Here is a 14,930-nt window from a genome sequence, read left to right as displayed (position 1 = left end):
GACTTGGGAGAAGTAATTGCGCGATGGCACTTGGTATCTCCGGTCCACTTCCTTCATTAGATCCAAAAAGCCCTCTTTGCCCACGGTACTAACTGGGATCATGCATTTGGCTACATAACGCGCAACAGCTGCGGTAATAGCTTTGTGGCGCTTCGACGTTTTTTCGTAAGGAGTGACACTGGCAAAACGTTCATTAATGGTTGTCTGTGGATCGTTTTTTTGTAACCTGCCCTCACGTTAGTAGTTTTGGGAGTTTTAGACTTGAAGACATCATATAGGTTTTTGTGGTTCCGCTCCATGTGAATGTGTAGATTTGTTGTGTTTCCTCTCGACATTGCCACTATTTTCCGACATGACTTGCACAGTACCTGTGTCTGTGCTACGTCTTCTCTCCAGAAGCCAAAATAGTCCCATATTTCAGAAGTGCTATTCTTTTTGGGCACACGTTGTTCGTTGTTTTTGTCCTCGCTCATTTCCTCTTCTCCCGCTGCTGCTGCGAGTCACTGTGCGCATATGGGTCCGCTCTAGCCAATAGGAGAACAGTATCTAGGGGGGTGGATGGCTGGGTGCGTTAAGGTCGCGTCTGATTGGTCAAACTCAGATAAACACCAAACATGTGCAACAAACGCATAAAATACTATATGAAATTATTAATTTATCGCACGTCTTTGCGATACGCATATCGCACATACTATTATCGTGATAACGATATTTTTTCGATATATCGTGCAGCCATAGACTGCACTGTCATCTGTTGTATTTGTCTTTTTATTTGACTTTACTTTTTAAAATCCTATTAGTGTCTTTATATCTTCTTACGGTGTGTCTTATGCAAAGCATTTTGAAGTGCTCTGTTATTAAAAGGCACTATACAAACAAATGTACCTTGCAGAGTGCAATCTTCCAGCAATTAGATCCACCCCTGTGCTCAGGACCCAACCCAGCAATAAAGTGCAACATTACTATCTGCTCTTACTGACGCTGTGCTGAGATACGAGCTCATCTCACTCTGCAGGATTTATAGTTACACAAATGTGCTCAAAGCTTTTTGTTCATTTGTTTATTGATTAAAACAGAATTTCTGTTTGTAGCTCAGTTGGTATTTTTTCATGTTCAGGACTTTTAAGGTTTAGGGAATATTTACTCTCACTGGGAAAGATTTTTTTTTTTTTTTTTTTTTTTTACTGTGAAAACAGTGATAAAGCCTTTTGCGGCATCGTCCAGTGCTGTGTGCAACGGTTACTGTGTGTATGTGCACATGTGTGTGTCACTGTCAACCGGTACTGATCCCGGCCCAAATTAGCTGTTGTGCTGAGTATCGTCTATTTCTAATCACATTAATCTTCACTGTTTCATACTGTACTGTATGAATCTGAAAGTAACATTATTAATGGGAGATGCAAATAACACGAAACATGGCTGAATTTCATGTAGCTGCTTCGGTTTCAGGGCCCTGCGAGCTGCTGTGGCCAAGTCTAAACAAATCAGCCATTTTGAACAGTCAATCATATTCTCTGTATTTTGTGTTGCTAATTTAGAAACAAATAGAACAAGAAAAAAATGATGTGCATTGTTGTGTTGTGCTGAAATGTCCTTTACCTGGAATAGATTTGGGGGAACCTGCTTCTTGGCCAAGTGACTCTGCACATGGTCCACTGCTTTTTTAGAGAATGGCTACGAGAAACAGGGGAATAGAAAAAGAATACAGTTTTACCGGTAGTTGCAGTTCTGCTTTCTGTGTGTGAGGATGTGTGTTTCCTAGTATAACATGACCAGGATATTAAACTGCATTGAGGCTGCTACTGAGAAGACCGGCATGCATGTGGGTGGTGTGTTTAATAACGTCCTGCCTGTAGCTAGCAGCGAGCACTAGCTTTGCTTTACTCTTGCCTTGCAGGAGGACAAGAGCTGCACAGTGGCGTGTTTGTTGTGGTGAATATGAACAAACCTACTTCTAGAGGCAGTAAATAATATGTGCATGACTGCAGTCTGGTGTTCATTGCTTTTTTTCTAAAGAACAAAAGTGAGAAATGTCAACTTCTAACAGAAACCATCTATGAGTTGAGTTCTTTCAGCCACAGATGTTGCAAACTCTTTACACGCAATGAATGTGGAACAGTGCTGCCTTTTTGTGTGTTATAGAAACATTCTTTATGGTTTTGTTCATTTCTAAAAATTTTTACCCTGCCGATCATCTCACAACACTCAGTTTTAGCTTGTGACCCACTGGGTGGGAGACCGGAAAGACCCCTGCACGGAGAACCACTGCACTAGCAAACCACAGGCTCCTCCTGTCACCAGGTGCATGCTCCGTTCCCCTGTACGTGACACAGAGTGCATCAGAGACACGGTGTGGCATCCTCACATGTGAACAGGACAGGAGCTCCTTCATGATGTAGCCGTCATAAATCTGCCGGCTGCGGCTCAGCCTCTCCTCCTCCGAGTCCAGCTTCTCATAGTCCTTAATCTGAAACACAAACACGAGGTTATCTTCTACGTCAAAACAAAGCAAAGCGCTTCCTGCGAGGGAGAAACCTGAATGAGTGGGATTACAGGCCTAATCTCTCAGCCATCCCATCCTGCTGTTTAAGCCCTATGCATGGGACACTTCAGACTTACTTCTTCATAGAACTTGAGCTGTGGCACGGCCTCGTCGATCTCGTTCAGACAGAAGTCCTTGAACAGCAGGAAGCCTGGAGGACACAAAGAAGAGAATCAGCCCGTGCTACTAACTGTTTTACAAACCCTCCCTGGTGGTTGCAGTGAACCTGGTAGGACTGAGAAGATTCTAGAGCTGTGTATTAGTTTTGTGTCAGGCTCTGGAAGTTAGCAATGATGGTAGATCTGCTGATCCAGCACTCGCTCTGGTTCAACACGACAGGAGCTGCCACTGTCAGCTGATGCAGCGGGATGCGTCTCTCGCCGTTTGTACAACAGAACAAATGTTAAAGAGAAATGGGGTGAAAGGCACTCAGTTATTCCTCCACAGACCAGCACTAAAAGCTACTGTGTGTGCTCACACTGCAACTGACTGACCAATAAACATGATCTGACCTTAGGTCAAATTCATTCATGGATGTTCAATAAAAATGTTCCAGAGCCTCTGTAATAGATGGATCATGGGCAAGTTTCATCGGCAAAAATGTCAAAAGTAAAAAGAAAAATGTCACATTGTTCAAGTCCAAATGTACCCGAGTCGGTAGTGGGATTAGAGGAGTGTAGGCAAAACTAGATGTGTGAAACATGACCTTTAGCATAAGTAACAGGCATTTTCACTACTTTCTGATAACACTAAACTAAACAATCATCTCATCCTTATCAAAATTGCTCCAGCCCTGTTTGAGATGAGAGGATATTAGAGCCGGCAGTGGGTGATGTTTTACCGGTGGATCATCCATGTGTCAAACAGGCACAGTAAACAAGTGTAACACCACATAAACAAGAAAGAAAGGCCGCTCCATTTACTGTATTAGCTTTACTAAGGTTCTTATTAGGGCTGCTACAGTGGCTGATTCAGAGCCCACACACACGCACGCAGCTCATAATGACAGAAAACGCACCAGGCGTTATTGACTGTGCTGCACTCACACACCAATGGATAAAAATCTCACAACGTGTAGTCACATCCACACTCATTGAAACATTATCTGACCAGGGTGGGGGGTAAAAATGTGTCCACGCTGGGTGCAGACATGAGTCGCGCTGTTGCCATGGAAAGTGCCTCCATGTCTACTCGCTCTATGTGTATAATGGTGCGGAGACACAATGAAGACATACAGGAGACTGGGTCGACTGAATTACGGCGATCCCCCAACCCCTGCAGAACGTCTGCCACTATAATGAGCTATGCAGGAGCAGGTACAGGCTGCACGCCACTGAGCAGCGGTCGCCCAATATGGGGTTTCAATGGCTGATGCTGATCTTTTAGAGAGCAGGGAGGCCAAAGGGCGTAATGTAATGCTGATATATACATGTTTTTGCAGATAAAATAACGACAAATGAAACATCTGCTAAACATTTATTTACCACATTCATTATGAAAATAGTCCCAATATTATTTTAGACATCGGTCAATGTTAATTATCTAATGATGCCAACTGTCGGCCTGATTAATGGCTCCATCACTACCGCTGAGACACACAGTGTTTGCGTGCATCGGGATCCTGTCTGTGGCTTTACATGATTAGTGCAAGGTTTTAGCAAAAACACACTTGACAAGATCTCACTCTTGACCCGGATCACAGGCCTGCTCGGTCACTCTAACCTTGCTGATTGTCCTGTAAGACAGTGTCAGCACCATGGGCAAAAAGATGAGGAAGTCAGCAGTTCTCAAATAATGCTCCAGTGAAGAAGAGAGACCGCCAAGACTATCTCCTCCGATCAGGTCGCTTCGTCCTCCTCTCAACAGAAACCCTATCCAACTACCAAGGGTCTGCTTTGCAAATCACAGGCATGTTAGAAAAAATGAAACTTCAGTGCTGGAGGTGAAAGGACCACTCAGTGACCTGAGGAGATGCTGGGCCTCGTTTTGAGGATCCACAGCATCTGATCAAGATTTACTGGCGCAAGTGGTGTCTGGGTGCGTTCGTGTTCATTTCAGTAATTTGATGGTGAGGAAAACGGTTCAAGAAGCGAAAGAGCTGTACTTGATCTCCTCGTTAAATTGGGCGCGACATGCAATCTGTGTATAACCTCGCATCCCCTTTAAGAGACGAGCGAGTTTGAACGTTTGGCGGGTTGCTAGCATACTGGCGGACTTGCCAGGTCGGGCGTCAGTAAAATTTTCCACTGAGCAAATGGATCTGCTCGTGCGTGAGGTGAAGGCGCACGATCACTAATCAAAATGTATCGATGTGCACAACGCCCAATAAACACAGTCATCTTTTTGTTTTTTTAAGTGTTGCATGTCGTGCGCAGCACGTCCCAGGGTATAACAAGCACAGTGCATGAGCACTGTGCACGCACTTGGACAGGCACGCATCACAACAGGGTCAAAGCATCCCAATGATGGCTTGACGCTCTGAGTGTGCCTCAAACTGGCGCGCCCTTGTATTAGCAACACGGCCAAATTTACCTGGACATCTGGACACACCTGCCCAGCGTCAAGTCGACAGACGGTGAAAAGGTAAAGTGATGTGCATGTCATGAAAATGGTAATTGTGCAGGTAGGAAATTAGGAAACAGACGTGCTACCCACACCGCACGCCATGTGTTTATTGCGAGATAAGGCCCTGTGGCTCAGTGGGTAGAGCCGGCCGTCTCCTTACCAGAGGATCGGCGATTCGATTCCCAGTTGCTCCAGTCAGCGTGTTAAAGTACAAGACTATTCACCATTAGCCAGTCGAGAGAAAAGTACTCAGCAGCTGGTCTGATAATCAATTAATAGTTCAAATCACGTCTGATCAAAAATGCCAAAGATTCACTGGTTTCAGCTTCTACAAGTTGAGGAAGTGAATGTAAAAGTCAGTATCTCGAGGTTGCGGAGCACTGGCTGCACAAACCACTGGCCTTTCAGAAAACTAAGGGATCTCTCTCATGGTTTTCTGACATTTTTAAAGTCTAATGATTGATTTCATTGAAAATATTTGCTAGCTATGGCCCTAATCAGAGAAAGCAGAGAGATGTGTATGGCTTGCCATGTCGCGCTGATGACCCTGTGGAGATGTACATTATACAAATTTAAAACTGGTAAACACAGAGAAGCCTCCCTTCTGAAATAACACAAGGGAAACCATTAGAAACCAGTTTGTACTCAGGCCTGTTTGGCTGTGCAGCTGAGACGAGGCCTCTGCTTCCTTCTGAGAATGTACAGTTGTTTAGTTACAGAAATCAGCTGAGGAACAAAGAAAAACTGAGTTTCTTAGCTTTTAAAAAGTGGCTTTTATTTCAGTTTAGTGGCCTCACTGATTCGGTTTGAGGCACACTCAGAGCAGAAGCCATTTGTTTTGGGCCTCGAGCTGACCATCATCAATTCTCACTTCTTCCCCTCTGCTTTATCTCTCCTCCAGACGCGATGCATAATTTCCCCTGTGATCCAACACTGGCACTAAAGCTCATACAAATAAACGTGCTCACATGCATCTGCACATGATGTATGTACAGAGTGGAGCACATCCTTTATAGGAGGGCGTCATTATTTGCAGAATGGGTGCTACTGACAGGCCTCACACACAAACAGGTTTCAACACTGCCAACTAAACATGCAGGAGAGGTATTTAGAGAGCGGGTTGGAGGGCAAGATGACTCCAGGATGAGCTTTAATCACTGAACACTTCAACACTGCCCCGCTAATTCAACAAATGGCCTCTCCCAGTGCAGGCAGACATTCACACACACGGTCCTGCAGCCTCATTAGTGAGATCATCTGAACATGGAGCACTGGAGATCTGGCTCCAACACAGAACCAGAACTGAGGATTTAAAATGCCAGGTTCCGATCCGGTCCCCTTATATCTGCATCACCACTGGCACACTGGCCAACGTGTGTGTGCCATTTTTTATAAACGGCAGAACTCAGTGAACAGTATCCAGAGCGATTCATCAATTAACCTGCTGTTTATTTTCTAGATAAAACAATAATTTAGCTGATTAATCAGAAAATTAACTGATAATCAATTAATCAGAAGTTATTTCTTTAGTAAACAGAAACATTTGATGGTTCCAGCTTCTCAAAACTGAATATTTATTGCATTTGTTACCTTGATGCTCTGGAAACTAAATATTTTGGGGCATTAGAAAAAACTGTGACAGCATTTTTCATGGTTTTATGGTGATTCACCGATTAATCAATAAAATAATCACCCAATTAAGTGATTATGAAAATAATTGTTAGTTGTAAATTGTCACTCACAATCCCCACAATGTCGTCTTCAAACCAACAGCCCAAAGAACCCAACAGCAGCCAGATCCTCACTTTGGAAAATCCTTTTCTCCCGATCAACTCATCAGGTCTGTAAACCGTCAGACAGGACTGGAGGAATTGGTACTTCTGGATAAAAACTGCCCAACAGTTGACTCAGTGATTGATTCGGTGGTTCACTGCCTTTATATTCTGCTCTTCCTTCTCACTTTCTGTACGTTCTCATCAACGTTATCTCCATGGTTTCGCTCTGTCTATTGCTATTATCTCAGGACATGTTGGGTCAAAGTCTGGTCAAGTAAAAGCATCGATTACCAAAGCAGAGACTTTCATTACCTTTCACTCAAACACATTTCTGCTCAGTGGTGACGCAAATATTCCCAGTTCTTCCACAGAGACTGTTTCTGTTCAAAGTGAGCAGATAAAATTATCTCAGGATATGTTGGGTCAAAGTCTGGTCAAGTAAAAGCATCGATTACCAAAGCAGAGACTTTCATTACCTTTCACTGAAACACATTTCTGCTCAGTGGTGACGTAAATATTCCCAGTTCTTCCACAGAGACAGTTTCTGTTCAAAGTGAGCAGATAAGCAAACTGCTGCTCCTCCTGAGGTGAACAATAAGAGCGCCGCTTTGTTTCGGACACAGTTTCTTCTTAGAGAAGGGTCACGTGAGATGGGGATGCCTGTGTTGCATTATACATACACTGACCTTTACTGGTGGGAGCAAGCCAGCACCAGCCTGACCACGGTGTCTGTGCATGTACTGCACAATGTGACGTGACATTAATTCCACCACAATGTTAAGAATTTTTCCAGTCTCGCTTCTCTCCAGTGATCATCAGGTGAGAGCACAGAACATCACAACCTGCTGCAATTATGCTGATCACAATTTGAATTGTGAGTTTATAAACTGGATTTTTGATCCAGCACTGGCACAGTATCACAAACAAACCCACTCTATAATGACTGTGACAGCATCCATGCGGTGCTTGTTTTCCATGACTGTGTTCCGAGCCAAGGCAGATTTTCTCGTTTTTCACTTCCTCCTCTTCCAGACTTACAGCACAGTCACTACATGTCCTGGCACGTCATATGTTTTTACTTTTCAGGGTGAGTTAGGCTGCTCAGATATGCCATCATCCAGCATGTAGGCAGCACTCTACACATATCTGGGACAGTTTACTGTACAGGGTCAAGGTTGTTTTTACTGTCTCCCATGAGAGTAAACCGTCTTGGACTGAATGAATTGCTTCAAAGAAAACGACTTCAAAACACAATCGCAAACTGCTCACAAAAGACGTACTGTAAAAAGTCAAGAACTGTAATAAATCACATGCATAAACACATTTCACTTGCAGTCCTGCAGCCTAGCACTAAAAGGCTTTATATTAATACTGTGTATTTATATATTAAACAAACATATTTGGATTTTTTTAGGCTGCGTGTGCAAATATTTAACAGATGGCCACAAGTTCATATATTCAGAGTTGGACAAAGCAACTTGATTAAATCAAATTTTTGGTTCTGCATGAGGTGTAAAATGTTATTACAACAATGTTTGCTGTCAGTCAAAGTAACAGTTGCTACATCGGCTATCTTGAGACACACAAAAGTCCCATCAATTGTGACATAACCGCAGAATACACACAACAGCTGCAAGTTGATGAGACTCACTGCCTCTGATTGACTCGTAGTAAGTTTAACAGTCAAATCTTCAAAAGAATGAGACTGAGACACTCACCCGCATCTGAACATACATGACAATGACAAGTGCAGGTCTTTGATTAGTTTTGCTCAACTGTGTCATAATGAAGTCAGTGATAATTTACTACTGAATCAACCCCAAGCTTGACACTTTATTTATGGGTTGTGTCGCTAAGCCGTGACTGTGCTTCTTCATTTCATGGGCTGACAAGAGTTTGAGGTGTTCCAACCAGGGCTCCCATCATGTTTTGGGTGAAGCAGTGGTGTGAGTGTGTCTTGGTACATGGGTGAAGTCTAGCTTCTGTCATCACCCTGAGACCATTTTTACTGTTTACTACATATAATAATGTGCTCTGATGTGCTGAGGATACAGTATACCTGTAGTTTTGCACTGCAGGTACTAGTGTTTTAATGACACTCAAACATTTGAACCTCTTCCACAGACCTCACAAGATATGTAGTGACAATAAAGGAAGAGCCTTTTGCCCCTTGAGTTAACCTCGAAGACAGCAATTTCCCTATCCATCACAAAGATTACATGAGAATTTGTAATATGACTGGTCAGTCTGCACAATGAACAATCACCTGCATTAATTCTGATAGAAAAGAAAATGTCTGGCATTATGAGGAGATCTGAAGTTAACAGGAGCGTCTTCTTTATCTGATTTCTGTGCAGACTTAAGGACATTTATCTGTGATGGTCATTGCAGAGACAGCCATCACTAGGAATACAAAGCAAGCCTATTCCAGCAGAGTGTGTATGAATGACCTCAACCTGTAGATACGCTGATGATCCGCCAAGACAAACCTGCTCAGAGCAGCAGATGCTTGTCAGCTACTGCAACCAGCAACAAACTGGCTTCTCCAAATTCCCACGTTACTAGAAAGAAAAAAACAAAACTACAACTTCAAAACCAAAGCATATATAAGCAAAGCTCACGTGCAAGCATTTGCTCATTCCTTTGACTATAAATCCATCCTACACATAACACATTGCATTCCTGAGGTCAAACAAAAACATTACCTAACTAATAAAACCGTCAGTACAGGCTGATCAGGAGGTCGAGTGGCAGAAATTAACCAATTCTCATCCAGCATTTATCAGGTGCACTGTGATCAGTGCAGCAAATACTAAGCTGAATGTCTGAACATTTAGCATTTGTTTATGAAACATGAAGAGGCAGAGAAAAGATGAAGTATCTTCATTGGTTCCATTGAAACCCAAAGATACTCAGTTTATCATGAGCAAGCAAGATACAACTTTGCATGACATGAACAATAACTTTAAAGAAAGTGTCAGTGTCACATAATGTTTAAAGACGCTTCCTTTATGATGATGAGGTTGTGCTAGCAGCTGACGTAAGAAGTCATTTATAAATGCACTGAAAGCCCTTTTAGGTATCAAGTTGTCAAGACCGCCCACAACTTCATCACTACAGGACACTTTACAAAACTTGAGAGTGAAATGCCTTATCCTGGAACAAAGCCTGCTGACCTGACTCAACAAGCCCACAGATCTCGTCACTGAACACACCGTACTAGTGCTAATTTAAGCAACTTGCATTAAGCAGCACCTTGAAACCTGAGACCTGACAGAAGTACACATGCCCCCACGTACTGAACCAGGCGCCGCCTGTGGAGACTACGAGCACAAAGTGTGGATTATACACGCATACATCTGCAGTCATCATGTTAAACAGCTTTATCACATCCACCTGCACATCCAGTCACAAGCAAGCCGGCTGCATCTCAAGCAATATTTGGGACCATTACCATCAACCCCAACACACTGGCTGAAAGTGATGTGGGCTCCAACAGATGGCGAATATGTCGGCTACTGTCATATTTATAAAAGATTTGGACAAAAGGCCAGTATGAAGCAGTTCAAACACACAGTTCAGGACACAAAGACACCCCGTCTGAGAGACACATGGTGAATTCAAAGACACACTTGTTGCTAGTGTTTGCAGAGGGGGAGATGGAGGAGGAGCAGGGGTCAGTAGAAAGTGGGCAACAAAGCAAAAAGCTGACATCTGTTGCTTTAGTGTGTAGAGAGGAGAAACAGTGAGCTAGTACTGTTACCCACCATGGGCAGCAGTACTTACTCCTCTGATCTAGCATTGCATAACGTGCTCACAATACAGAGGGGAAAAACCTAAATCGATGCAGCACAACCAGATAGATCATTTTGATACTCCACACATAATCTGGCTAGTCAGTTCAATCCAAGATTTCGCCGCGTTGCATTAGTATCAGCTTGTGTAGCCTGCAGGTGCCTGGTGGGTTCGCTCCTCTCTAACGCCACTCGCTCTTTTAACTTATACAATGAGTCGTTTTCAGGCCCAACCAATGCAGACTTAAGTCACATTACTAAAGGGCATTTATCAGACACCCTGCAGCGCCCTCCGGAGTTCACTAAACGCTTTGTGCTACATCTTCTCACATGCAGTAAACATTTTTGGCAGCACTTTATCATTTGAATGACCAAAGGGAACCGACAGCATTTTGGGACTGCAACTAATGATTATTGTTGATTAATGAGACAATTCTTTCCATGATTCATCAATATTTTTCCCATAAAACGTCAGAAAATTGTGAAAAATACTTGTTTCACCTTCACTTGTCTTGTTTTGTCCAAAATTCAAAGATGTTCTGTTTAGCATCAAGAAAAGCATCAAACCCTTGAGAGGCCAACGCCAGGACATCTCTGCTTAAATAATGTCACTGCAATACCTGAGAGTATGAGCTGACTGAAGTTAATTACTGTCAATCATAGGACAGTTACTGTGCTGCAGTTTGTAGTGTCCACTAACTCCAGCCAAGTGGCATCACATTCCTTTGACGTGAGGATAGTGTGAATCATGATGGATGAACAAAGGACAGACGTGAGAAGGACTGGAGGCGTGGACAGTCTGTTGACATACACATCCTGGCTTCTAGGAAAAATGCTGCATTCTGGGAAAAAGAAAGTCTCCAGGCTCTTCCCATTTACAGCTCTCCTTTAACACGTCCTCTCCATTTTCTCTCTCCAACTCACATCACTTATTTTATTCCTCCTTTAATCAATTTCATTTCTCCCTGTCGACAAGCAAATGCAGCAGTTCTGGTCAGGTTCCCATGGCAACTGCAGTTGCTAGGCAACACACAACTCTCCATCATCCATTCCAGAAGTCTGACAGATGGAGAGGGAGAATGCCAAGGCAAAGAGTGAGAGAAAGGCGAGAGAGGGAGGGAAGACAACGACAAAGAAGAAATGGCTACAGAACGGAACGAGTGCGCAGCGGAGAGGTGGGGATGATGTGATCCAAATAAAACACAATAACCTCACCAATGGTTCTCTCTTCATACGGATCCCCTCCCTGCCTCCGATCCCACACAGGTCCAGACAAGGCTGAAACAATCGGACAGACGCCAGAAAAATATTCTGATAATCGATTAATCATTTTAGTCATATTTCAAGCACAAACTGTGACAAACGCACATTCCCAGCAGGAGGTTCCAGCTTGTGATAAAGGGCAGGATTTGCTGCTTCTCTTTGTCATTAATACCAAACAACCTGAAATCCTTTGGATCTTTTACTTTTGCTCAAACAAAACATCTGTAGATTTCACCTTGGATCCTGTAACGCTACTATCTTAAGATATTTTTCTGACATTTCAAAGAGCCAAAACGTTTTTGCACATCCAAAATCATAAATAAATAAAATGTTGCTTAGTTTAAATTGTCAAATACGAGCACAGGCATGTGAGACATTTCAGCTACGCCTTCTTCAGTGTGCAATAAAACTGCTGTGCTTTGACTCTGCAACACAACTTCTCTTTTTGTCTTCACTTGAGCAAGTTTTTTTTTACTTCTTTGACATTTTATAGTGCAAATGACTCACAAATCAATAATGAAAGTCACATTAGTTACAGCTCTAGTTTCATATTCTTCATGTACAAACAGGCAGGATTAGTTTTTACAAATGATATTTCAGACTAGAACATCTGACATGTTACTCCTGTTTTAAAAAACCCCTTTCACGCAGTATGGTGATCAAACATAAAAGTACTAATTTACTGCATCTTTAAAGTTTTAACTGGGAATAACGGCCAATATATCAGACATGTGATCATGCAGTGATCGTCTTCTGGCCAGTGTGGATCGAGTATTATTTGCCGTCTTACACAGACGAAGTGAGGTCTCTCTCAGGAAGGCAATCTCCTAATGAGACATCACTGCAACCCAGGCCTTTTCATTTACAGTCATACAGCCTGCATTAGACAAGTGTATTCATACACATTAAACTGGCTCTGAATGCAAAAGCTATTGTACAAAACACTATAAATAAAACTAAGTATGCAAGGTGAAGCAGTGGCCAGTGTGCCTGCTACATTTAGTTTACAGAATGTCCATTTCATAATGGTGATCCTGCCTGACCCTGATGTGGCCTGGCCCATAGACTTCACAAGGAGAAACCCACTCAAAACCAGGCAGATACTGGCTATTCAGCCGGTGTGAAGACCAGCACATCTCCTCCTTAAAATAAGGCCCCAAATCTCACCCCCTCAGGCCCCAGGACAGCAGAGTTCATGGACTGCCAGAGACAGAAGGGCACGTTACAGACAGACTTAATAATAGAACTGGATCTGTTCTAATTCAAGTCCTTGTCAGGATTATAAGGTAAAATTGTAATGATTCAAAAACACTCTCCAATCTCCAGAAATGACTAGTTAACACTGCGTCCCTACTCATGAGGATAAACATGCCAGCAGCACTGCAGTGCCTTCTTCATAACCTTCTCAGACTGGTTGTCATGACAGTCAACAAGGCTTGTTGAGCTCAAGGACAAAGCATGTTAAGAGTACTAAAAGTCTAAACCAAACTGAAAGCCAAGCTTCAACAACTGCTGAATAATCGACCTCCATTTCTGAAGTTAAAACCCTGCAAGCAATGAAAAGAAGTGACAGACTTCACACATGACAGGAGCAGATGAGGGCTCCCTGGGCTCCAACACAGACTGAACAACCTATGAAACCATGCACAGGTCCAACAATTTGAGAATGACCCAGGTCAATCTCCCTCTTAATCCAGTGTAAAATAAAGATCCAGGAGTGTTTTCTGTCAGAATAATCTGACTGATTACCATTACCAGTCATCTTTCTAAGGATTAAACTAGAGGCTATGCTAGTGTTTCTACTGGAAGAACTTTAAAAATCTATTTTACCTATAGAGGGCAGCCAGTCAGATCAAATAAGGCAGGTGGACTGTGGCGTCTCAGTCAAAATCATGGCTGCAGCATTTGAAGTGCACAGCAATAACAGAAGCAGGTGAGTATCAGAAGGAACGAGTCTCCGTGTCCTGCTGTAAAAGGTCTTACCTTGGAAACGTCATGCAAATCAAACAGCTCAAACGGCTGAAATGTTTTAAAAATAGGACCTAATTCTAAAATGGTGTCTAGGCAAGCTGGGCTTTCTCCCCAAATACAGCATGCATAAAAGCTACCAACAGACATCTAATGGTTTGTTGATGGCGTTTAGATAGTTATTAGGTGGAAATGCAGCAGGTTTGGTTTTGTGGCTGCTGATGAAAGCACTACACAGTCACACAGTGCTGTTTGAGTGAGATGGACAGTTCTCTTGTTACTGAGACACGCAAAGCCACACATTTGCCATTTAAATGTGTACAGTACACAGGTTCTCAGCCGCACAACTATCGCCCTAAGCTGTACTGCCTAATGCGGCGCTGTCTGGGCCTGGAGGCTCTTTCACATCTCACTGTTGTTCGGTTAATGAACTGAGCAAAAGGAGCATAGCGTAAGATTAATGCAGGGTAGAGGCTCAGGGCAGATCATTCAGCTGACGGACTACTTCCTGCACTAACCAAGGAGACAGTCATAACATGTGAAAAACCAAATGAAAGTAACACTTTACTCTCTGTCCGGAACAGGAATGGCTAGAACCTGGTAGTTAGCCAGTTATGCCAACATTTGCAGCTTGTATTTGAGCTGTTAAAACACTGTTTAATCACTTCTGCTCTGTGGTTTCTGAACAAGTGTTTTGAGAGGCTTTAAAAGTCATGACCTTCCAAACACTTTGTATACAGAGCATCATTCTCACTACAGCCCCACTGCTTCTTGTTTACTTACTGTTCATAGACTATGACTTGACAACTGATGCTCCGGGGAGGAGTTTGGAGCCTATACATATCTATCCATCTACCTATCTATAGATATAGATATATACATACACACACAAATATAAAAACGTGCTTAGTGAATACCTCAGGCAGCAGAAACCAGAGGAACAAGGGAAGGAAGAGCAGGAACCCTCATGGAAGGACAAACCTCTGCACGGTATGTACCACCGTCAAATAGAAGAAGTGGCTG

At 43.0% G+C, this 14,930-nt stretch overlaps 1 protein-coding gene across 1 annotated transcript in view; it reads right to left on the bottom strand.

The window, feature by feature from the left end:
• The window catches only part of grk3 (G protein-coupled receptor kinase 3), a 56,101-nt gene that overhangs the window by 23,593 nt on the left and 17,578 nt on the right, over positions 1-14,930 (bottom strand). Inside the window, exons 3-5 of the mRNA XM_020625111.1 lie at positions 2,620-2,693; positions 2,366-2,467; positions 1,600-1,674 (exon numbers count right to left, since the gene is read on the bottom strand). Of these exons, the coding sequence (XP_020480767.1) occupies positions 1,600-1,674; positions 2,366-2,467; positions 2,620-2,693 (251 nt within the window). The remainder of the gene's footprint in view (positions 1-1,599; positions 1,675-2,365; positions 2,468-2,619; positions 2,694-14,930) is intronic.

This window comes from Monopterus albus, unplaced genomic scaffold (assembly GCF_001952655.1).
Source record: "Monopterus albus unplaced genomic scaffold, M_albus_1.0 scaffold346.1, whole genome shotgun sequence".
NCBI classification, from domain to species: Eukaryota; Metazoa; Chordata; class Actinopteri; order Synbranchiformes; family Synbranchidae; genus Monopterus; species Monopterus albus.
The sequence above is the reverse complement of the archived record's forward strand: the minus strand, read 5'-3'. Positions and strand labels throughout refer to the sequence as shown.